This window comes from Strongylocentrotus purpuratus, unplaced genomic scaffold (assembly GCF_000002235.5).
Source record: "Strongylocentrotus purpuratus isolate Spur 01 unplaced genomic scaffold, Spur_5.0 spur5_contig_853, whole genome shotgun sequence".
Taxonomy (NCBI): domain Eukaryota; kingdom Metazoa; phylum Echinodermata; class Echinoidea; order Camarodonta; family Strongylocentrotidae; genus Strongylocentrotus; species Strongylocentrotus purpuratus.
Window position 1 is genome coordinate 609,939 of NW_022145561.1, and position 26,009 is coordinate 635,947.

At 42.3% G+C, this 26,009-nt stretch overlaps 1 protein-coding gene and 1 non-coding gene across 4 annotated transcripts; one reads left to right on the top strand and one right to left on the bottom strand.

Moving 5' to 3' along the window:
- The first annotated feature begins 4,689 nt into the window (after window positions 1-4,689).
- LOC579115 (tubulin alpha-1 chain) lies at window positions 4,690-21,819 on the top strand. 3 transcript variants are annotated; one of them, XM_030995647.1, is made up of 3 exons: window positions 4,690-4,815; window positions 6,701-6,923; window positions 7,285-8,545. In XM_030995647.1, exons 1-3 carry the CDS (start codon window positions 4,813-4,815, stop codon window positions 8,415-8,417), a joined length of 1,359 nt encoding a protein of 452 aa, XP_030851507.1. In that variant the 5' UTR covers window positions 4,690-4,812; the 3' UTR covers window positions 8,418-8,545. The 3 variants fall into 3 exon arrangements, with proteins under 3 accessions (XP_030851507.1, XP_030851502.1, XP_011667450.2); XM_030995642.1 differs by lacking the exons at window positions 6,701-6,923; window positions 7,285-8,545 and adding exons at window positions 20,038-20,260; window positions 20,666-21,819 and having other exon boundaries at window positions 4,718-4,815; XM_011669148.2 differs by lacking the exons at window positions 4,690-4,815; window positions 6,701-6,923; window positions 7,285-8,545 and adding exons at window positions 16,683-16,766; window positions 20,038-20,260; window positions 20,666-21,819.
- Window positions 21,820-23,437: 1,618 nt separating this feature from the next.
- On the bottom strand, window positions 23,438-23,510 carry TRNAK-CUU. The gene has a single exon. It is a non-coding gene; the product is annotated as a tRNA-Lys (tRNA).
- Window positions 23,511-26,009: the final 2,499 nt, after the last annotated feature.

Below are 26,009 nucleotides of genomic sequence, written 5' to 3' on the forward strand. Positions count from 1 at the left end.
CTCTCTGTGTGTCTATCTCTCACTGTCTATCATCTCCTTCCCTCTTTTTGTCTCTCTTCTCCTCCCTCTCTCGCCTCTTTCTCTATCTTTCTCCCTCTCTCTCTCTCTCTCCCCCGTCTCTCTCTCTCTCTCTCTCTCTCTCTCTCTCTCTCTCTCTCTCTCCTCTCTTATTTTCTCCCCATTTCTTTGTTTCTCCCTCTCTCTCTCTCTCTCTCTCTCTCTCTACCTCTACCTCTCTACCTCAATGACCCAAACAGGGAGGTATAATACCATAGTATTAACTGCTATTTTACTACAGTCAAGCTTCATGAAGGCTGTGTTAATAATCTGGTCAGTACAAACATTCAGAAACATAAGGGAAAGCTTAATACCAGATACGCTGAACATTCTAAACACGATTGTTTCATGGTGAAAGAATGATGTCTGTGAAAATGGTAGATGTGCAAAGCTCCTCTAAACACAAAGTGTTGGGAGCCCCACAAATTTTATTAATTATGTGAAATACACATGTACGACACAAAACCTAAACTGTGCATTCTTTAATCAATATTCCTCTTCAAACACATTTTGAAAATCTTTGCAGAGGTATGTGTTTTAAAATGACATCCTCTTTTACATACTGACTAAAAGTGAAATTTTGCCATAGCATGGCAAATTTGGGGCTTCAACTTCAAATTGTTATCTATTGGTACATTATAACAACCTTTTTATGCCGTACACTACAATGATGATAATGATGACGAATAATTTAAATTCATACGAGATGGCTAACTCGCGCAAGATTTCCTTTGGAAATTTGGTAGGCCTACCCCATTCCCCTCTCCAAGTTTTAGAAAAAATGTACATGGCTGATAAAGATATTTCAATTTTCATTTAGGGTGAGAAAATTGTTTAAAGTTGTCAACGAATATCTTTTTGATACTAAATTAGTAATGTAGATCAAAAGTTAAAGCCTCTTTAAAGTGTTGGGAGCCCCAAATTTGATGGCAAAATTTCTCTTAAATAATATAATGAAAGTGAGAGTTATTGTAGGTGTTCGTATGAATATTAAGCCTACATGCTACGATTCAACAGGTACTCCCAATACACGTAACACTTTGAAGGTGAAAACCCTAGCTGTGTTGTGTTGCATTTTTAATTTACTGACAGCAATTATAGCGTAGGGCCAGTGTTTTCCTAAATGTTTCAAATGGGAGTATTTTTATTCCACCTCTCTTGCCAAAGGAGTTTTGAAATAATCATTATTAAGCTCTTCATCTCTGACAAAGTTAGATTATTGCGGTCTTTGCGTTAAAACCACCATCTTGTTCCCTTTGATTCCACAATGTCGTGGTATCCACTCTACGTGGCCTATATATCATATTCATGGCGAGAATCTCCAGAATGAACGGTTTGCCCTTCTGTTGTTGTAAAGCAATAAGAGCACTCATATAACAACCCCACGGAGCGGCGCGGCGTCCCTAGCAACCTACCTTCTCTGCATGGTAACGGGTCACCATGCATCCACTTGACTGTACAAACAGCCAGGCCGTCTATCGAAACGAAGCCGGGTAGCTGCTGTGCTTGAAAAGCATCATGGTAAACACCGTCACCGTCAAGTCATGTAGTCAGGCTGAAGGGGAATTTACCAAGTGTTGATCTTTTTAAGAGTTTTATAAAGAAACAAAAAGATATTGAATATTTCTCAGCGAAAAAAAGAAACAAGCTTGTTTCGCATTTTAAGAAATGGCATTTTGACTTATGATACTCATGTTGATTTAACTTTTATTCCTGTGCCCCCTCTCTCCGCTTCATGCACTGTAGGTAAATTCAAGGGCTTTCTTTACTGTAATGGTTTGGTATAAATTTCTTGTCCTTTCATTATTGTTATTATCATTATTATTATTATTATTATTATTATTATTATTATTATTATTATTATTATTATTATTATTATTATTATTATTATTATTATTATTATTATTATTATTATTATTGTTAATATAGTTACTATCATTATTATATCAATGTTATGCTTTGGAATATAATGTGTATTTGTTTGTCTAATTATTACCAATGACTTGTAAATATGTAATTTTTATATGATTGAAAATTTAATAAACACAAATATTTTTGTTTTAAAGTTTTCATGCAGAAGGGTAACGTCATTTACAAGAGGCAACAGAGCATCAGAGTGAGAGTTTCACCTAGATATAATGACGGTAGAGTGATCGTGGTAGGAATAGAAGCAGGAGAGAGAAAACTTCTGCACCAACTAGAAAAAAGAACAAAGATGCGTTCTATAAACGTCTTTCCAGATTTTTAAGAAATGCTGACAAATTTGATTCTTATGCATTGATTATTGGTGGAGATTTTAGTAAAATCTGAAAAAATTCCGGATCACCACCACTTTCTAGCATGTTTAACATGCAGGCCACGCGGAAGGTTTTCAAAGTCCATTTAATTTATTACAAGGATTATACAAATTCACAATTGATGACTTTTCATTTCCTGCATGTATATTTACTCGCTCTATTTCTAAATGTTCATCATTCATTTGACCTTCATACTTGATTTTATTATGAACGTATATCGCACATCCTCCCCTCGCCTGATTTTCCCGCCTTTTTCTTGGGAGACATGTGTGTTTAGGAATTTGAAGAATTCTATTTTCCTGAAGTATTTTTGATACATTTCTAGGAGAGAAGGTGACACCCTGGAGAAGATCATTACCAAAGGTCATGTTGAGGGTAAACGAAAACGTGGTAGGCCAAAAGTTCGATAGGCTGACGGAATAAAAAAAGACTGCAGTTGGCATGAACACCTGCACAGCTCATCGATATGTCCAGGATAGAAGTGGTAATAATAACGTCACCCGGAACGTCACCATCAATAATGTCACAAAGATTCAGTCATGACTCGTAGGAAGACGATGTTCCTGAAACCATATCTAAGTATAACAATCCTTGTGTATACTCAAGTACTTTATAAGTTCGTTTCCATACCCTAGTATTCCCCGTGCATTCCATTGTAGTATAGACAAACAATGAATATCAATATTTTAAGTATCATAATTAACATTGGCAGCACTACTTCTATGGCGCCTATGCTGCATCGATCTTTTCGTTGCGACGGAACTAAATTATTGATTTCTTTGAGAGTTTTGCCCTCTGTGAGTGAGAGGATCAATTGACATATAAAGTCAATTATCTGATCATCCTTTGCTGTAGCTATAAAGTTCAGGGCTTCATAAGGATTTTTTCTTTGGTTTCAATATATTTTCTTGAATTAAATGTTGTAGAGTTTATCTTTGTTGTTGTCTGATCAGTTCGAGGTGGTAAGACAGTTTCGTTTTGTGAGGTTGCAGCGGTGGCGTATGAGCCACGTAACGCGTCATTTTGTTTAAGGTTTTTTTTTTTGGGGGGGAGGGGGGATCTTTGGAAAAAATGTGTCTTAAAAGACATCCTCTTTCATATTACGATACAGTTTAAGTGAAATTTTGCCATCAAATTTTAGGCGAATTTGGGGTTCCCAAAACAAATTGTCTTCCTTCGTCATTTCTGTTGGAATGCCGTAATAATCACCCTTAGTTGCCTATTGCACCCTCTGTCACTTTGACGGGAATGTTCCCTATAAATATTATCCAATTGTAGGATTGCTCGAACTTGTTTTATGTTCTTACATTTAACTAGCAATCCCGAGCTAACATGATTTATGAACTTCACGAGACTGACACACACGTCTTTAATCGCTCGTGCCATTTTCATTGGACTCACATTTTAAAGAGATTTGTTTTTGTCTATTGGGGTAATAAACAGTTTAAAGTCTATTTGCTTTGCGTTTTGGCCAGGGGAAGGGGTTCAATAAAGTTTGAAATAATCCAGCCCAACTTAAGTGTTATGAATGTTTGAAATATGAAATCACTACATCTGTGCGATTGTCAAATTGGCAGTATGGACAATGTATTTGTAGAGTTGTCACGGACAACTCTCCCGATTGTCATGTAAAAAAAAATACAATAAGTGCCTTCTCCCTAGGGGCTCTATTTAAAATATAGTGCGGGTAGCATAGTATTATAATTCCCCTAAAAAGTTTAGATTACCCCCCCCCCCCCCCGAGACATATAATTAAATGGGAAAGTTGTCACTTGTCAGCCACTACATCATAGTAATAGGCATATCACCAATTTGGTAAATTTGAAATTCCAATACGTTAAACTATCATATTGTTTGTCCAATATCATTCGATCTTTTACCAATCTGCTCTTCAATTATTCTGCTTTCTTTCACAGCAATTTGCGGTTAAGGTCTAGGATTTTCCTTCAAACTCTAATTACAAGGCGCATACATAATGAATACACTCAGAGCACATAATCATCCCTTTGGAAAGAACATATAATTTCCATTGATCTCTCTGCTCAATATGACATACCACGGGAGAATGGAAGCTCGTTGGTTGTAAGGATCAAGGTTTGTCCAGAATGAATGCACACATCATTCACTCTGTCAATGTCTTTGTAATGATTTCCCGAATCCACAGTCAGAATTCAATAGTCGAAGCGCGGAAAATCGTCGTACGGCTGGCAACCAGGGCCGGGTGGTAACCAATGCGATGCCTTTGTGTTTGTTGTGGGCGAGGTATAAACAAAACGCTTGCCGCCATGGTTTCTCGTGAGTGTTCGAGCGAGGATGCGTGTGTATAGCATAACCACGTACAGTATATATTCATATATCTCCATGGTATATTCTCATACCCACTTTTTGCTTGGGCACATCGCACGTCGAAGCATTTCGTGGACATTGAATTTCAAATTTTAATCCTTCAAAAATCATCATGGTAAGTCGATTTTACTCTTTATCCTTCTTATTACATCCACCGTAGTCTTGAGTGGCTAATATACTTTAATATATCTGCTTCGCTACAATCTATTTAGTAATTAAAATTAAAAAAGGGATTTTCAAATTTTGCGGAAACCAGATGAGATGGTTTGCTGGCTTTGTGAAAATTAGGTGCTGTCGACAGTGGTTTGAAGTCCGTCTGCGCTAGTTTGGTCAGGGGGATTATACCTCCCTGCAAGGTCACTGACGGGTGGTTATCTCATCGAATCGGCTCGCAATTAACATAAGAAAAGGGGATCGATGGGGGACCAACAGGCACCTATAGAGGGCGCAAGTAGCTATAAGTAGTGTTGTGGGGCTTTAAGTGCTATTATTATTTTTTTTATTTTCATCATCATCATACAAAGGTATTTTTGCTTGTTTGCCACCATCGTTTTTTTAATAACTTAGCTAAGTGAACATTATCAGTGCCCCGTCTTATAAAGAGTTACGATTGAACCGAATCGCAAGTTTGCAGTATTATATCTCCTATGTACATAATTGCGATCGATTTCAATCGCAAATAAATTGCGTTTAATATCAACTCTTCATTAGACGGGGCCCAGCTAAGATGTCATATTTTAGAAGACTTTTTTTTTCCTTCTATTGACAGACCACCTTAATCTTTATTTATTAATGTGAAAGAAAATGATATATATAATACATACTGGCTGAAATTACAATTATTGTTGCAAGATACGTCACTTAACGACACAACCATTTCATGATATTCATATTGCTATGGCAACGGCTATCCCACAACAACTAGGAGTTTGCACCTGCCGTATATTAACAATTTACGACATACCTAAAGCAAATGGGTTTTTTTTCTTCACCATTTTTTCATTTTCACGAAAATATAGATTATGGGATTTAAAACTGAAGTAGCATCGATCACCCGATATTGCACCGGTTTCATGGCTGGGATGGGGGGGGGGGGGTGGGTACATGTAGCAATACTGGGGCTAAAGCCCTAACCATTGCTGTACATAGGCCTACCATATTTTGTACATACGATAATTTGGCTGTAGTGTAGGTTATCTTTTGGAGTGCAAATTTTCAGTAATCAACAAATTTAAAATCTACTTACTAGGCCGCTCGACTCCCTCGCAAAAAACAACACCATGTATTTAAAAGCATTGTAAAATATTAAAAGTGCCTCATAGAGAGTCAAATCTCTCAAGGCAAATCTGTAATAGGAGTGTATTAAAAGATTAGAAATAAATAAATAAATTCGTCTCCCTCCCCTCCGAGATTTAGAAATCGCCATATAATATCTGTATTACACTATTGAGAGAACAGCGAAAAGGACATAAATGAGCCTGTGGGGTCAAAGGTGACAGAAGTACAGAATACAAAGTTTTTGTTCGGTCGCTCCGCTCCATCACAATTTTTTTTTAAATAAATTATTTGTCAAATTGCGTCTGTAGGATACAAAGTTTTGATCTTCCCTATTTAATTACAATGTTCAGTTGAACGTTATGTACACCCCCCCCCCCCCCCCCCCAAGGAGGAAATCGCTAGACTTGCTTGGAACAGAAGCCAATCGGAGTCCCCTCTCCCAAACACCCCAAACATTTCTTCTATAACCGACCTTCCGGTCCAAATCTGTTCAGCCATGCACTTCCAGAAACCCCTCCGCGGTATATAGGGTTTTCAACAGATCTGTAGACAAGAAATACAGTGAGCTTTCTTGATATAGGATTAACTTTCTACCCCTCCCGTCTCGAGATTAATCCGTAATGATCTTGATGACATGGAAAGGGGCACACAAAGTAGATCTAAATAATTATACTTACGAAAATAAATGTGCTCATACCTAATTTTCTTTTGTCACCCTTCAGCGTGAATGTATCTCTATCCATGTCGGTCAAGCTGGAGTCCAGATGGGCAATGCCTGCTGGGAGTTGTACTGCCTGGAGCACGGCATCCAGCCTGATGGCCAGATGCCCTCAGACAAGACCATCGGAGGTGGTGACGACTCCTTCAACACCTTCTTCAGTGAGACTGGAGCTGGCAAGCATGTTCCACGTGTCGTTTTCGTCGATCTCGAGCCAACCGTAGTCGGTGAGTATTTTTAAGTAATATGATATCGTAGTCACTGGTTTAATTACTTGCATGCATGGTGAAATTAGAAACACTTCGTTTCATTGAAGAGAAAGAGAAATCCAAATTCTAGGCAGCAAGCATAATGAATTTACCAAATAACAATTTTCAAATTCCATTTTAAAATGGGGAGGGGGGTGACAGGTTAAATTAGGTGACGTTTCAAACGTTTAAAGTGGGTTTAGTTCTTTCCCCTCTTTAGAATCCCTCTTGAATTATTAAATGAAAATTATTTTGAAAAAGGAAGAAGAAGCAGAAAAGGAAGAAGAAGATAATTATAATCAACAATCAAGTAATCTTGCATTTTCTTCTACCCTTTCAGATGAGGTCCGCACCGGTACCTACCGTCAACTCTTCCATCCTGAGCAGCTGATCACCGGCAAGGAAGATGCTGCCAACAACTACGCCCGTGGTCACTACACCGTCGGAAAGGAGCTGATCGATATTGTCCTCGATAGGATCAGGAAGCTGGCCGACCAGTGCACAGGTCTCCAGGGATTCCTCATCTTTCACAGCTTCGGTGGCGGCACCGGATCTGGCTTCACCTCCCTTCTCATGGAGCGTCTCTCCGTCGATTATGGAAAGAAGTCCAAGCTTGAGTTCGCCATCTACCCCGCTCCCCAGATCTCCACTGCTGTTGTCGAGCCATACAACTCAATCCTAACCACCCACACCACCCTCGAGCACTCTGACTGTGCCTTCATGGTCGACAACGAGGCCATCTACGATGTCTGCCGTCGTAACCTCGACATCGAGCGTCCCACCTACACCAACCTGAACCGTCTCATCGGCCAGATCGTCTCCTCCATCACCGCTTCTCTTCGATTCGATGGCGCCCTAAATGTTGATCTGACTGAGTTCCAGACCAACTTGGTGCCCTATCCACGTATTCATTTCCCTCTTGCCACCTACGCCCCAGTTATCTCTGCTGAGAAGGCCTACCATGAGCAGTTGACCGTTGCCGAGATCACCAACGCCTGCTTCGAGCCCGCCAACCAGATGGTGAAGTGCGATCCCCGTCACGGCAAGTACATGGCATGCTGTCTCCTCTACCGAGGTGATGTAGTTCCCAAGGATGTCAACGCCGCCATCGCTACTATCAAGACCAAGCGTACCATCCAGTTCGTCGACTGGTGTCCAACTGGCTTCAAGGTCGGTATCAACTACCAACCACCCACCGTCGTCCCTGGTGGTGATCTTGCTAAGGTTCAGCGTGCCGTCTGCATGTTGAGCAACACCACCGCCATCGCTGAGGCCTGGGCCCGTCTCGACCACAAGTTCGATCTAATGTACGCCAAGCGTGCTTTCGTCCATTGGTACGTCGGAGAGGGTATGGAGGAAGGTGAGTTTTCCGAGGCTCGTGAGGATTTGGCTGCTCTCGAGAAGGACTATGAAGAAGTCGGTGTCGACTCCGTCGACGCAGAGGGAGAGGAGGAGGAAGGTGAAGAGTATTAGACCGGAGATCACAGCCTTCACCACCAATGGATTTTCGTAATGCTCGTCATAAATGTATCTGCCAATATTCGTTTCGTTTTTGTCAAATTGTTAACCCTAATAAGGCCGAGCTATTTGAGGTCTTAGTATGGCCGGGGGGGGGGCCATTATGGCCCCCCCCCTTAAGATCTCGGCCGCGAAGCGGCCGATCGCCGCGAAAATTTGCACGCATGTTAAGTGAAGTGTATAGAATAATATGATAATTTCAATTTTTTGAAAAATTTACTCATTTGCATATTTATGGTAATTTATACAAATAAAGTCATAGAACTCACATTTTTACCCATAAATCATATATTATTCATAATTAGGCATTCTTTCTCACTACATATGTTTATTAGACCATTCTGAATAATAATACAACAAAAAAAATTGGAATAGCCAGCTTATTCCTTATGTTATCCCTTGTTTTGATAATTTCTTATGTATTTCATTGTTTTTTTAACTTATGTATTGCAATGTTTTTGTTGTTTTATTTCTTTTCTTACTACAATTCAACTATTTTGACACCCAAAACAACCACCTTAACTTTAAACAAGACCCAATAACCCATGTTTGATCTGTTTTTAGGAAAAATTACTTTTCCATATGTTTTGTACACAAATCACGAAAATGAGCGATTTTCGGGCTGACATGCAAAGACAAAAGGTCACGTAACCTTGTAACCGTAGGTCCAATTTTCAAAAAATTCTTTTAAAAGTTGCGCAAGACTCAAAAGAAAAAAAGTCAGCGAGTGGCGGGGCGCCATCCATATGCGTTCTCGAGCAATCAGAAAAATCGAAAAACCATAATGGCCCCCCCCCCCCGGCCTTATTAGGGTTAAACATTACGCTCATCATCTCAACCATGTGAATAAAATAATTTAAATCAGAAACTTCTATGATGCATTTTGATAATTCATTAGATTTCTCGATCATAAACCTTTTGTGGTGAATGTACGATATTTGCAGTGTTGTACGATCCTCGAGCAAATGATGATAACGAGACTGCTGGTGCCGATGATATTGATGATGATTCTGATTTTGTTGATGACGATGCTGCTGTTACTCATAATATTAATGATAATGATGATGGTAATGATGATGATGATGATGATGATGATGATGATAATGATGATGATGATGATGGGGATAATGGTGATGATGATGATAATGGTGAGGATGATGATGATGATGATGGTGATGATGATGATCATGATTGGTGATGATGGTGATAGTAATGATGATGATGGTGATGACATTTATGATGGTGATGATGATAATGATAATGATGATGATATTTATGAGGGTGAAAAAGTCGAATAAAGAAGGGATGGGGACGATGGACAAGGAGAAAGAGAAAGAGATGGTGAGAAAGAGAGACGGACAGTGATTTAGAAAAGAGGGATATAAGGAGAACAGAGATCCGTTTAATAAAGAACGGGTGGGGCATTATATTCGCAGATTTGGGGCATGACAAGAGAATGTTTGACGAAACATAGTTTCGAGGTGAATCGTGACCTAACTATTAAACTAGCAAGCCGCTCTATAAAGTAGAAAAAAATGATAAGTAGAGAGAATAAGATTTCATGGACTTGGAATAAATCGGTTAAACAGTATATGAAACTTAAATCTTTAGTCTTTTTTTTCTTCAAATTAAGAAGTGTTACACATAATGGGGATTTCAATTCGTAAAACTAGTAATGTGATTGTGATGTATTAGCAGATCACTCTATCACTAATTTGTTAAACTAAAAGTTTTCCAACACAAGATGGCGTCTCTGCAGTGCCTATAAAAAATGTGCACCCAACTTTAGTAGCTTATCATTAAAAAGTCATATGTAATGTGACCTTGAAATTTGTGTTGTTTTTAAAAAACGACTTGATTTCTGTCTACTGATACCCTATTAATAACCCGCAACAGATGACTGAGCACCAGGGTTTTTCAAAAGTGCCGTCAAAATTTCCTTGTACCAGGTTTATTATGATGCACTGAATGTTTCGTGCCTCGGTGCTTCATTGTTTAAAGTGGTCCAATGCATCATTTTTTAATTTAAAAAAAGTTTTATAAGGTGTTTTATTTCCTCAATACCAGAGGTAGTAGCTATAATCAAAATCATACAATTTACATTATATTGACTTTACATCACTTTCAGAATATTCAAAATACAATAAAAAAAGTATATAATTTTTAATTAACTAGTCATTTCTCATGTTCATTTTTTCTTTCAAAAACGCTTCAGCTGTTGAAGTAAACAAAACAAATAAATGCTTATACATGAAATATTACAATCTGTGGGGTCTAGGGGCAAAGCCCCAAGAAGCTCATGGGTTTTATGCATTGCGGTCAGATGAGCAGTCAGGGGCCGACTTAGGGCCCCTGGTGGAGTCCAGAAGCTCAGGGCTTTTCTTATTGTAGGCATATTTGATTACGGTCAGAGGAGCATATTTAGATACCATATTTGCGACACTGGCAGGTCACTAATTGGAGTGGGGTCCAGGGGGCGAAGCCCCTGGAAGCTCAGGAGTTTAGGCAGTCATCCCCCCCCCCCCCCCCACTCAGTGCTATTTAGGGTACGCGTATGCATGTTCCCTCCTTTTGAAAACACACCCCTAAGTCCGGTGTGTAAAGTCAATACGGGCCAATTTTTGTATATTACCAGCCGACTTTGTTGCATGACAAGTTCCCTTTACCGAACATTTTGGGAACATAGATGAGGTCCCTCCTTTCTTGGAGTGGGGGGGGGGGGTAAATTACGGTCAGATGAGCATTCAGGGTCCAGGTGGCAGTGCTAAAATGATGATAAAGTGATAAACATCATGCCATTTCAGCAACATTTGTAAATCACTGGTATCGAATTAGAAATAAACCATGTTTGAATTTTATTTGGCGGGTCAATTGCCCTCCCCCCCCCCCCCCCCCAAGCCCAACCCCTCCCACCTCCCCCATCAGTATGCTAGTGAATCTACTCACCTGGTATGATCAGCCTCGATGAAAGGACTCCCGCGTTATGCCATTTTTTAGGACTCCGTAGGAGCACTGTGGTGTATTGGTAAAGGCTGTTGATTCTCAGACAAGAGGTCTTGGGTTCGACCCTTGGATATGCTAGCAGCATCTGATCATGCTGCTGGTATATGACATGACTTTAAAAGCGGCGGACATACATCCTGCACAAGTAGATATATCTGTGCTTTGACCAGTTTATTTAAGAAAAATCAGTTATCAATAAAGAAAACTGAAAATAAAATATTGTACAAATATGATGAATTCATAAGAATCGCAATTTATTAGAAGCCTATTGATGGTTTACAACTACAATGTACGTAGTTCTGTTTTATCACGTTTAATCTGATCAGCTCGGTTCCTAAACGAGGCTTGAAGGACCAAACTGTGCAGCGCCATCTCGTGACATAATCAGGTTAATATTTGACTCCAAACTGTCTTCTTTCGTTGATTTCTATTATTTTAATTTATTCCTAAAAATTGCCTAACTTTTGTCCAATTGCCATGCGACATAGAATTTTGTTCGGTCTATATCATAAAATAAACCTTAATGAACTTTAAGAATGGCAATCTTATCCATTCTTTGCTGAAGTACAAATTAAATGTTGATAATAAATTCATATGAAATGTTTTGAGAGTGCCACAGAATTTGTTTTCATTACTATTGCCAATTTAAAGGTCATCCCGTACCAATTCAGCCTACTTTCCGTCTCTTGATAAGGGAATTAATATATGTTTGGAGGAGGTTGGGGGGGGGTGAGTGTGCGTGTTTTTTTTTTTCCTTTGGGGGGGGGGGGCTGTAGGTATCCTCGTTCAATCACTCAACTCACCTTTTTATTTCATTATTCTCTTTCTCCCAGGGGCCATAACACGGGGAGCGGGGTCTGTAAGTGAATACTGTACATTATATTAAAAACCAAGAATCACTTTTTAACTCTCAGACTCATAGCATTCAAACTTTCACATGAGTATACCCAACAGCTCTGATGGTACCTCAAATAATAGAGATATGTTGGGCAATTTGCTTTGAAATAGTCATTCAAGCCTTTAAAAGCTATCAATATGATAAAGCTGTGAACAGTGACATAATGAGCAAAAACTTTTTAGGGGGTCAGAACAAATTCCTTATCACCACCAGGTAGCATAAAGCAGGGGCGGCGGAGCGTCTTCCAAATAAAGGAGGGGGCACCAACAAACAAAAAAGGTAATTTCTGGAAAAGGGGGCACCTACAAAGGGATACATCAACCAGGCGCGGATCCAGGAGCCCGAATTTGAAATTATGCGAGCCAAATATTGGTACGTAATGGCGACCAGCAGTGACGTAATGAGCAAAAACGTTTGAGAGGCAGATAAAAAATCCGCATCGCCCCATTCTCTTACATGCAGGCAACGCTGAACGTTTTTCGAAGTGGATGGGGGGGGGGAGGCTAAAGTATTTACAATCAGGCGTTGTGGCGTGCGCCTGTAATCCAGCGAAAAGTGGAAGTTACAAACTGATTCAGCCGAGGACACAGGCTCGAAACTGAGTCACGTCTTTCGGATGGTGACGTTTAAAGCTCGGTCCCTACACGTAAATAATCATATCTGATTGATACACGTCTGTAAAAACCCAATACACACACAGGTAGAGCGTAGCGTAAATTGGCGTGGGGTCTAGAAGCAAAGCCCGACGGGGATCAGGGGGAGGACCCCCCGAAAGCTCAGAGGGTATGGGTATTTAATTACGGTCAGATGAGCATATTTGATACCTTATTCATGACACTGGCAGGTTACTGATTGGCGTGGGGTCAAGGGGGCTGAGCCCTATGAAATTCAGGGATTTGAGTAATTTTATAACGGTCAGATAAGTATTCAGGGGCCCGACTTAGGCCCCCTGGTGGGGTCCAGGGGAAGAGCCCCCGGAAGCTCAGGGGTTTTAGGCATTTAATTACGGTCAGATGAGCATATTTTGATACCTTATTTGTGACACTGGCATGTAAATAATTTGCACATGGGGTCCCGGCAATTAATTACGATAAGACAAGCGCGTAGCTATAGGATTTTATTTAAGGGGTGGGCGGTAGTGAGCACGCGAAGCGTGCGAATCACTTACAGGGGGAGGGGTGGGTGTAGGGCGGGGCGAGTTTCCCCTCTACCTCCTACGCGAAGCGCGAAAGCTTTGACGTTTCATGAAATCATTAGAGAAAGAAGACGATTCGTTTTACCGTTCTCGACTCTTAATCCTTGTCTAAATTCAGCTCTCCCCCCCCCCCCCCCCTCCCACGCAAAGTGCGGGATCTTTGACTTTACCTTAAATTATTAGAGAAAGAAGACGATTCGTTGTACCATTTTTGATTTCTAATCCTTATCTGAATTTCAAAAATGTTCTTTGCCTAATCTTTTTTCTTCCCACGTCCTTTTCCTTTTTCTCCTCTCTTATATTTTGTTGCGGCCGGCGTTTTTTTTTTAGGGGCGACCGCCCCCTCCCCCCCCCCCCCCCACCACCACCCCCTGGCTACGCGTCTGCGGTCAGATGAGCATTTTAACCTTGTAAATCACTGGTATCGAATTAGAAATAAACCACGTTTGAATTTTATTTGGCGGGTCAACTGCCCCCAAGCCCACCCCAAGCCCACCCCCTCCCACCCCCCCCCCCCCCCATCAGTTGATACCTTGTCCGCCTCCGGAAGCTCAGGGGTTTAAGGCAATAAATTACGGTAATATAAGCATTCAGGGGCCCGCCTTAGGGCCCCTGGTATGGTCGAGGGGATGGAGCCCCCGGAAGCCTAGGGGTTTTAGGCATTTTATTACGGTCAGATGAACATATTTTGTTACCTTATTTGTGACACTGGCAGGTCACTAATTGGCGGGGCCCCGGGAGCTCAAGGGTTTTAGGCGTTTAATTACGTTCAAGTGACTATTTTTTGATACCTTATTATTTTGTGACACTGGCAGGACACTATTTGGCATGAGGTTCAGGGGGCGGAGCCCTCAAAATTTCAGGGGTTTTAGGCATTAAATTACTGTCAGATGAGCATATTTTGATACCTCATTATTATGTGACACTGGTAGTTCACTATTCTTTCTTTCTATTTCGCGGGGGGAGGGGGGAGCTCGAGGCTCCCGATCCCCGCCGTTCCGTAGGCCCTGACATGTAGGCATCTCAATATGCATATTTCTTGCCTGACTTTCCAACAAACGCGCACAAAATTATAATTTACTAAAAAGTGAGGAGAAATCGTTGGTAAATCACCTTTATGGAATTAGAAATAAACCACGTTTGAATGTTATTTCCCCAGACCCCCCTATCAGTACGACAGAGTACCCTACCCCCCCCCCCCGATCTACACCTTGTTGACGTGAAAAATCGCAACTAATCTCCCCTACCTTTCTCTCTGCTTTCCCTTTCCCTTCCCTTCCTTTACTCTCTTTGAGGTTTGCTGGGGGGCAAGGGCCTTTCGACCCCCGATCCACACGTTGTTGGCGGGATTAACCGCAACTGATCTCCCCCTTCTTTTCACCGTTTTTTTTTCTCTCTCTATTTTGTTCCCTTTTGAATAGCTCTTCTCTTTCCGTTTACCTTCCTTCTCTCTCTTTTTTAGGGGGGGGGGGGGGTCAGGGGGAGACAAGGGCCTTTTGCCCCCCCCCCCCGATCCACATCTCATTGATGAGAAAATTGCATCTGATCCTTCTTTTCTTCTTCCTCTTTTGTCCTTCCCTTTATCTCTTCTTTTCATTTTTCTTTCCCTTTCCTTCCTTCTCCCTTATTTTGTTGATGGGGGGAGGGGCGGGTGGGTGGGGAGGCAAGAGCTTGGGAGGCAAGGCCCTTTCGGCCCTCCCGATCTCCTTCTTCCCCCTTTTCTTTTCTTCTTCCTATTCTATCTTTCACTTTCTCTTCTCATTCCTTTTTTCCTTCTCTCTCTCTCTCTCTCTCTCTCTCTCTCTCTTTGTGTGTGTGAGTGGGGGGGGGGCAAGGCCCGCTCCTCCCCTGGATCTGCGCCTGACATCAACACAACTTACACCATTTTTCGACATTGGTATATACCTTTGCAGTTAGGTGTGATGGTCTTAATATTAATCTTCGAGCGAGCGAAGCGAGCAATCAACTATTTTAAGATTTGTGAGGTCCCAGTTCCAAAAAATTACATCATATAAAGAACACCCCCCAAAACCCTGATGAGTAATAAGCACAATCTGATGAAGAAAAACTGAAAAGTTCTTGTATAAGTAACATAATTATAACATCGAGCGTAGCGAGCGAGCTCTAGGGAAAATTAAAGAAAAAGGGGATTTAAGTCGCCTTGAATTAGGGGTGCATGTTATGGAGAAAGGAAAAGTAGGCACCTATCAAAAGGGAAAAGGATAGTTACTAGAAAAGAAAAGTTGCACGTGTCAAAGTAAAAAGGGCAATTATCAGAGCCTTCAGAGGTGAAAATGGCACTTCTTGCACCTGAAAAGGGCACCTATCAGATTGATAGGGGCATTCATCAGATTTTAAAAGGGGCAGTTTAAAAAAGGGGAGGGGCTCATGTAAAAAGGGAAAAGGAGCACCGAAGGAAATATGGTACTTATTAGAAAGGAAAAGGGGCATGTGTCAAACTAAAGGGGCACTTATGATCAGAGGTGAAAAGTGGCATTTAAGAGAAAATGAAGGGGGTTGTTATTAAACAGGGAGAAGTACACTTATTTAAAAGGAAAAGGGGCACGAGCCAAAGAAAAAAAAAAAGGCAAAAATATCAGAGGTGAAAAGGGGAATTTCTCACATCTGAAAAGACGAACTCGTCAAAGATGAAAAGAGAGGAAAAGGACAGTTACAAATGTATTAGAAAAGAAATGTGGCACTTATTCTATGTAAAAGGGGGCTTTTTGTGGGTATCTGAAAAGTGGGTGGCACAGTGCCCCCCCCCCCCCCCCTCCCCCATCAGTATGCCAGTGGCTGTAAGTGATAGACAGTGTGTTTTATCTATAAAGCTTCTTAGTGTACAACGCATTTAAGCTCGTGGTTGTCAGGATCAGGTTTTGACCAAAGTGAATGCATTCATCGTTCATTCTATCAATTTCTTTGTAATGATTTCCCAAATCCGAAGTCCCCATTCATTATACGAAGCGAAAAGGCGCCTTCATTTTCGATTTGCGGCTGGCAACCAATGCGATGCCTTTGTGTTGGTTGTGGGCGAGGTAAACAAAGCGCTTGCCGCCGTGGTTTTTCTTGAGGGTTCGTGTGTGCGTGTGTATAGCATACAACGCACAGTATATTCCCATTCCCCACTCTATGCTTGGGCACATCGCACGTCGAAGCAGTTCGTGGACATTGAATTTCAAATTTTAACCCTTCAAACATCATCATGGTAAGTCGATTTTACTTTATATCCTTCTGAGTACATCCCCCGTAACCCAGGGGTCTCAGTCATGTAGAATTAATGTAACTTGATCCGATTCAGTCGCAGGTCCTCCAATCAATCACAAGCTTGCATGCAGTTTCCTATCTCTTATTTTTTTATTTTTTTATGCGGTGTTTTATTTTCTCAATATCAGAGGCAGTACATATAATCAAAATCATGCTATTTACATCATATTGACTTGACATCACATTCAGAATAATCAAAATACGCTATTTATACAATTTTATACAATGTATTTTACTACTGCTCCACCACCGTCATCTTTAATCATTACTATGGATAAAATGATACGTCACTTTAATAACGGCATAACCATAATATTCCTATCGCTATGGCAACCGCTATCCCCACAGCAATTAGGAATTCGCACCTGCCACATAAAACTAACGAAAATATAAATCATGAGATTTAAAACTGAAAAAGCCTCGATCACCCGGTATGTTTATCTCACTACGTTTATCATACAACCCTTTTTTTTCTCTGAAGGAAATTGTGAAAAATTATTGTGGAAAAGAAAGGAAATAATTGAAATTTATATGCAACCTGGTCGAGGAAATTGTAAAAACTCTATGTGCGATTTGTCTAAATTGTGTGAAACTATAATTTTGTGGATTATGTGGATATTTTTCTTTTGTAAATATGTAACTTCATTTGCAAAAAAAATTATATGAAAATTTATTTGAAACGTTGTATAGAAATGTTTAAGTTCACTTGCAAATTTATTTAGGCCTATGTGAAGATTATTTGTAATTTTTTATAACATGTTATAAATTATGTAAAACTTTCTTTATGAGAGAAAATAATAAAACCTATGGAGACAAAAATGATTATACTTTCGAATTGACATTTTGACCAGACTACGGAATTGTAACATTGCACCGGTTTTGCTAGGAGTCCACTGGGCCGCGCCAGTTGGCGCCAGTTTGCGCCAATGCAATTTACTGTGGCGCCTAGTGTCGCCAATAAGGTGCCTAGTGGCGTGTAGTGGCTCAAACTGCCTCCAAACTGGCTCGTGGTGGCCCGTAACGGCACCAAATTTGAATGTGGCGGCAAGAAAATTTCAAAATGTTTGAAATTTTCGTCGCGCCACTTGCATCGAGCAATCAGCGCCAAGTGTCCGCCAAGTGGCACCAAATGGCGCGAACATATCGCCCTTTGGCGCAAACAATCCGCCTATTGGAATCCACTGGAATGTAATGGCGCGCGCCAAGTTGCGCCAATGAGATTTCGCGCCACATGGCGCCACTTGGCGCCAAGGGGCACCTTGTTTGCGCCACTACGCGAGCCAAACGGCACCCGATTGGTGACTACTTCGCGCCAAATGCCACCTGATTGCCCGCCATTCGGCGCCACTTGCCGCCTATAACAGCAGGGCGGCATCGCAGGACTTTCTCACAGTGATGGCGGCAGTTCTCCAAGCTCTAGGACGTCCCATGCCTGATAGTGCTTCCTGATGAGGTTGTGCAGCATGACGGCAGCTTCAATGAGCAAGCGGACTGTGTCTGGTTCCTGTCTCATCTGGCCAAGGAAGCACTGGAACCGCAGAGCCAGAATACCAAAGGCATTTTCAACCACACGCCTTGCCCTGGACAGCCTGTAGTTGAAGATCTTCTGCTGTTGGTCCATGTTACGACGGCCATAAGGCTTCATCATGTACGTCCTCATGGCGAAGGCATAGTCTCCCACGAAGAAGTACGGCATAGGGTGCTCTTCATCATCATGGGGAAGAGGAGCTGGATCTGGGATGCCTTAAGTGCCAGCTTCAATGCACTCCTTCAGTTCACTGTTGTTGTAGATCTGGGCATCAGACTGATGGCCAACCCCACCCACATCGATCCACAGGAACTGGTACTTTGAATCTACCAGAGCCATCAGGACAACCGAGAAGAACTGCTTGTAGTTGAAGTAAAGGCTGCCTGATTTGTTGGGCTTCTGGAGACGGATGTGCTTTCCATCATAGCCTCCAAGACAGTGAGGAAGATTCCATCTGGCTTCAAAATCACCTGCAACCTCAAGCCAGCCTTCATTGGTTGTGGGGAGGGAGATGACTTCTGCAGCATACTCATCCACTACCGCTCTGGCTACATCAGGGACAAACTTCTGGATGGTTTCCTTGCCCATTCGGAAGTTGAAAGACAGCTCGGCATAGGTGGCCCCATTGGCGAGATGGCGCAGGAAGACGGACAACTTGAGACCAGGGGAATGGCCTTCCTGATGTGGGTGTCCTTTCTCTGCAAGTGGGGTGTAAGCCTGACCAACAGGTCATCAAACATCTCTGGGGACACCCTGGTGTAGTTCTTGAACTTCCTCCTGTCATTCTCACTCAGCTCTTCCATCAAAGTGTGGTACTGTCCACGTTCGCCCCTCAACTGGGTGGAGCATGGGTCTAAACCACCAGTTGTGCTTCCTTTTCTTCTTAGGAGGCTCTTCTTCTTCAGGATTGGCCAGCATAAGTTGATAGGCAGTGGCCACCTCAGAATCTCTCATCATCTTCTGATGGAGCAGCATCATCACTCCAACATTATCAAAAGCCTCAGACATATCAAAATTGTAAATATTTAGTAGAGATGTTGTTCATACAGCAGCTGAGGAGGGTCTGAACCAGGTAGCCAATGGCCGGTATTTATTTAGTCGGCAAGTAGCGCCAAGCGGCGGCAAGTTCAAACCAATTTGGCGACCTTTGGCACAAACTAATCACCAAGTGGCGCAAAGTAGCCGTCTATTGGCGCGAATGGCGCCAACAGGGTGAATTTTGGAATCAAATGGCCGTGTAATGGCGCAAACTGGCGCGAACTGGCGCAACATTTTGGAGCAAGCCGGGTGGCATTTGGCGCACGCCATATGGCACCCAGTTTATTCCACTTGGCGACACATGCCGAGCGGACATTAATTCGACGCCACAGCGAGCCACTACGCGCCAATCACATAATCTTTGGCGCGAACTGGCACCAACTGGCGCCGGCCCAGTGGACTCCTAGCATTTCATGGGCCGCGGAAACGTGATGGGTGAGGGGATTGGGGGCCGGGGGGGGGGAGGGGGAGGGTCACTACTTGAACGTCAGATACAACAAATCTGTAGACAAGAAATACAGTGAGCTTTCTTGATATAGGATTAGCTTTCTACCCCTCTCATCTCAAGATCAATCCGTAATCCGTAAATAATTATACTTACACAAATAAATGTACTCATACCAAATCTTCATTTCTCACCATACAGCGTGAATGTATCTCTATCCATGTCGGCCAAGCCGGAGTCCAGATGGGCAATGCCTGCTGGGAGTTGTACTGCCTTGAGCACGGCATCCAGCCTGATGGCCAGATGCCCTCAGACAAGACCATCGGAGGTGGTGACGACTCCTTTAACACCTTCTTCAGTGAGACTGGAGCTGGCAAGCATGTTCCACGTGTCGTTTTCGTCGATCTCGAGCCAACCGTAGTCGGTGAGTAATATGATATCGCAGTCACTGATTTAGGTACTTGCATGCATGGTGTAATTAGGACTTACGTTCATTTTATTGAAGAGAAAGAGAAATCCAAATTCTAGGTAACCAGTAAAATGAAATCACCAAATTAAAAAAAATAAATAAAAAAATGGGAGGGTTTGTTTGTTGTTGTTGTTGTTGTTGTTGTTGTTTTTTTTGTTTTTTTTTGGGGGGGGGGTTGACATATTAAATTAGGCGACATGTCAAACGTTTAAAGAGGGTTTAGTTCTCTCCCCTATTTAGAACCCCACTTGGATTATTACATGAACATTATTTTGAAAAATGAAGAAGAAGTAGAAGAAGAAGAAAAAGATAATTTTATTCAACATTTCAGTTCTGTTGCCTTTTCTTCTATCCCTTCAGATGAGGTCCGTACCGGTACCTACCGTCAACTCTTCCACCCTGAGCAGCTGATCACCGGCAAGGAGGATGCTGCCAACAACTACGCCCGTGGTCACTACACCGTCGGGAAGGAGCTGATCGATATTGTCCTCGACAGGATCAGGAAGCTGGCTGACCAGTGCACAGGTCTCCAGGGATTCCTCATCTTCCACAGCTTCGGTGGCGGCACCGGCTCTGGCTTCACCTCCCTGCTCATGGAACGTCTCTCCGTCGATTACGGAAAGAAGTCCAAGCTCGAATTTGCCATCTATCCTGCTCCCCAGATCTCCACCGCAGTCGTCGAGCCCTACAACTCCATTTTGACAACTCATACCACCCTCGAGCACTCTGACTGTGCCTTCATGGTCGACAACGAGGCCATCTACGATGTCTGCCGTCGCAACCTCGACATCGAGCGTCCCACCTACACCAACTTGAACCGTCTCATAGGCCAGATCGTCTCCTCCATCACCGCTTCTCTGCGATTCGATGGTGCCCTCAATGTCGATCTGACCGAGTTCCAGACCAACTTGGTGCCCTACCCACGTATCCATTTCCCTCTTGCCACCTATGCTCCAGTTATCTCTGCTGAGAAGGCTTACCATGAGCAGCTGACTGTTGCCGAGATCACCAACGCCTGTTTCGAGCCCGCCAACCAGATGGTGAAGTGCGATCCCCGTCACGGCAAGTACATGGCCTGCTGTCTCCTGTACCGTGGTGATGTCGTCCCCAAGGATGTCAACGCCGCCATCGCTACCATCAAGACCAAGCGTACCATCCAGTTCGTCGACTGGTGTCCAACTGGCTTCAAGGTCGGTATCAACTACCAACCCCCAACTGTCGTCCCTGGTGGTGATCTTGCCAAGGTTCAGCGTGCCGTCTGCATGTTGAGCAACACCACCGCCATCGCCGAGGCCTGGGCCCGTCTCGACCACAAGTTCGATCTGATGTACGCCAAGCGCGCTTTCGTCCATTGGTACGTCGGAGAGGGTATGGAGGAAGGAGAGTTCTCCGAGGCTCGTGAGGATTTGGCTGCTCTCGAGAAGGACTATGAAGAGGTCGGTGTCGACTCCTGCGTTGAGGGAGAGGGTGAAGGAGACGAAGAAGAAGAATATTAGACACGGCCCCCCCCCCCCCCCCACTCAGTGTTATTTAGGGTACGCATATGCTCGTTCCCTCTTTTTGAAAGCACCCCCTATCTGAGGACTGCCAACATTTCCGAACCCCCCTTCGTGGGCTTTTCGCCGGCTTTTCCTGCCTTGGAAACCCCCCTAAATCATGAAAAATGCTCAATGTGCCCCCCTAAATTCGAAATAATTTCTCAGGAGTCCAAAGAGATGAGAGAAAAAAAGAAAAAACACCCCCCTTTTAAAGAAATCTCCGGGTGAAAAGTTAATACACCCCTTTTTTTTTATACAATTCTCGGGCCGGACTTTGTCGCACGAAAAGTACCCTTTACCGGACATTTTGGTAACACGCATGGGGTCCGTCCGTTCTCGGAGTGGGGGGGGGGGTCGGGTATTAGACTGATGATCATCGCCTTCACCACCAATGAATTTTCGTATTCCTCGTCACAAATGTATCTGGCAATATTCATTTCGTTTATTTGTTTAACATGTTTGCCTTTTTTCATGTTGTAAAAATTACCCTCATTATCTCAGTCATGTGAATAAAATAATTTAAATCAGAAACTTTTATGTTGCATCTGGACAATTCATTAGCTTTCTCAATCATAAACCTCTGTGATGGATATAAGATTTGCAGTGTTGCACGATCTTTGAGAAAATGTTGGTAAACTAATGATGATGATGATGATGATGATACAATACTGCTCATGCTGCTTGTTGCTGGTGGTGATGGTATTGCATATCATATTGCTTCTGATTTTGATGATGATCATGATACTGATGATGATAAAGATTCTGATTTTGATGACGACGATGCTGCTGTTGCTGATTATATTAATGATATTGATGATGATCATGATGTTGATGATGATAATGATGATAATACTGATGTTGAGTGTGAGAAAATCGAATACAGAAGGGATGGGGACGATGGACAAGGAGAAATAGAAAGAGATAGTGAGATAGAGAGAAAAGAGTGGTCTAAAGAGAAACAGACATCCGTTAAAGAGAGGCGGGACATAAGAATCACATTTGGGGCATGCCTCGAGATTACCAGCGAAATAAACATGAAAAATAGAGAAAAAAATTTCATGGACATGGAATAAATCGAATATAACAAATAAATATTTATTTTTTGATTAAAAAGTGTTACACATTGTGGAGATTTCAATTTGGCAAATTAGTAATTTGATTGTGATGTATTGATGGATCACTCTATCACTAATTTGTTATACTAAACGTTCTCCAACACACCAGATGACCTATCTGCAGGTCGTATCAAAAATGTGCACCCAACTTTAGTAGCTTATAATTAAAAAATCATATGTAATGTGACCTTGAAATTTATTTCATTAAAAAAAGCAATTTGTTTTCTGTCTACTAATAGTGATACCCTATTCATAACACGCCGCGGATGACTTAGTACCAGGGTTTTGAAAAAGTGCCGTCACAATGTCCTTGTACCAAATTATTATGATATATAATATTAATAATAACGTTTTATTTACCCAGGGTAGCCACTTCAGTTATGAAACTGCTCTTCCAGTGGACCCTGCATAACATAATATGCTATTACTACCCTTCTCCAATCTAATATGCTGAGCGCCTAGCTAGAAGGCAGAAGGTATGACTCGGCCGGGGATCGAACCCACGACCTCCCGTTTAAGAGGCGGGCGCTCTAACCATTGAGCCTCCATGCCCGGGTCAGGAATTCTGCTTCATGCCTTGGCGCTTAATTGGTCCAATGCAGCACTGGTGAGGAGGGTTTGATATCCAATGACCATTGCGATAGAAAACGAATATACATTTGCTAATTTCAACAATGCTAAAAATATTGATCATGGTCGTGTATATTTACCATAAAACTTGTGATTTTATAGTCATGCAGTCACAATAATTATGGCTTGTGGTGTAAGGTTCGGAGGCAGACCAAACAAAAGGTTGTTAGAAGGCATCGCGAGACCGGCCGGCATTTACGATCTCGATGGCTGTCGGTCTCTTTGGCTTTTAGCCCCTTTCTATTCTCCACAATGTGACTTAATGTAGTTACGGAAGTCGGGGACATACGCCTTGCAATCGATTGGCAAAAATGAAGGGGCAATAGCTGAGAGAAAGTAGAAGGGACATGACAGGATTATCACACACATTCCCTATAGCTCTACCATCCTCCATCTCTTCAATCAAATTATAGTAAGTCTACTCACCTGGTAAGATCAGTCTCGATGAACGGACTACCGCGCTATGCCATATTTGTATGACTTCGTAGGACCATCGTGGTGCCCCGCCCCCCCCCCCCCCCCAACTCAGTGTTATTTAGGGTACGCATATGCGTGTTCCCAGCGACCCCCCCCCCCCCCCCCTTTTTTTTAAAGCAAAAGTCCGGTGTGTAAGGTTAATACGGATCGACCTTTTTCTTTTGTTATCCGAGCCTTTTTCATCAACCCCTCCCCCCCCCCCCCCCTCCTTTCAGCAAAAGTCCGGTGTGTAAAGTCAATACGGGAAGACCTTTTTCTTTTGTTACGAGCCGAAGAGTTTGGGAACATGCATGCTATCCCTCCGTTCACGGTTGTTTTTTTTTTGGGGGGGGGAGGCGGGCGTACTGGTGAAGGCTGTTAACTCTCGGGCAAGAGGTCCCGGGTTCGACCCTTGAATATGCTTGCATCTGATCATGCTGATGACATAACGCACTTTGCGGGTTCGTTTAAAAGCACAAGTAGACCTTTCTATAAAAATGCTTTGACCAGGTTGATTTTGTGCAGGTGCTAAACAAGTCTTGAATGACCAAACTCTGTAGCGCCATCTCGTGACAAAATCGAGTTAATATCTCGACAGCACACTGTCGTCTCTAATTTTTTCTCTTTTTTATTTCTTCCTAAAGAATGCCGAACATTTGTCAATTTGCCATGCGAAATAGAGTTTGGTTCGGTCCATATAATAAAACAAATTAAATTTTGATCATCAATTCATATGAAAAGTTTTGAGCGTGGCGGTGATGGTGTCATACCTGTTCACTATGAGGGGGCTGGGGGCACAGTGCCGCCCCACTTTTCAAGTACCTCAAAAGTGCCCCTTCTACTTTGTAAAAGCTCCCATCCTCTTTTCACCTCTGATAAGTGCCCCGTTTATTTCGACACGTGCCCCTTATCCTTCGACAAGTTCCCACTTTCCTTTGCAATAAGTGTTCATTTTCCATCATCATAAGTGCTCTTTTTAATATCAAGTAAGTGCCCCTTGTCATATACAAGAAGTGTCCCCTTTTCTCTTTGCATAAGTGCCCCTTCACCTCTGATAATTGCCCTATTCAAATCTGAGGGGTGCCCCTTTTACTTTGACAAGTGCCCCTTCTTCTTTGTAATAAGTGCCCTCCCCCTTTTAATAACTACCCCTTCTTAACTCGGATAATCGCACCTTCACCTCTGATAATTGCCCTATTAAAATCTGAGGGGTGCCCCTTTTATATTCACGTGTGCCCCTTTCCTTTTCAATAAGTACCCTTTTTCCTTTCTAATAAATGTTCTTTTTCTTTCTTACAAGTGCCCCCTTCCCCCTTTTATAGTTACCCCTTTTCCTCTCTGATAAGTGCCCCGTTTATTTAAACATGTGCCTCTTTTTCTTTTTAATAAGAGCTACTTCCCGCATCTTAACCACCTTTCACCTCCGATAAATGCCTCTATTAAAATCTGATCGATGCCCCTTTTTTCAACAAATATTTTCCTTTGTTATAAGTGCCCCTTGTCATTTTCATAAGTGCCCCTTTCTTTTATGATGGGGGACCTATCCCCTTTTCATAAATGCCTCATTTCACCTCTTATAAATGCCCCTATCAAATCAAAGCAAGGAGCAGTTTGTCATTGTATTCCCCGGTCTGTGATAAAGGCATTTTTTGAATAGGCAGATATGTGCTTATGGGCAGAAAGGAAATGAAGGGGCCCAGGGGGCACTGATCAACCGTTTGTCGGCTTTTATATGCAAACAAATACATTTCTCCTAAATCAATATGAATAAGGGGCGGTTGCTATTTTGCAAGCCCCTCTCCAGTACCCTAAAATGTTATTTATTATTGTAACTACTAGTACTACTACCACTGCGACTTAACTACACATAGCCTATTAAAAGTTCTGCTATCTGTAGCTCTATAGTTCATTTGTTGTTGCCCCAAACTATATGCATGCGTTCTCTACTAATTGTTATTGTTCTTC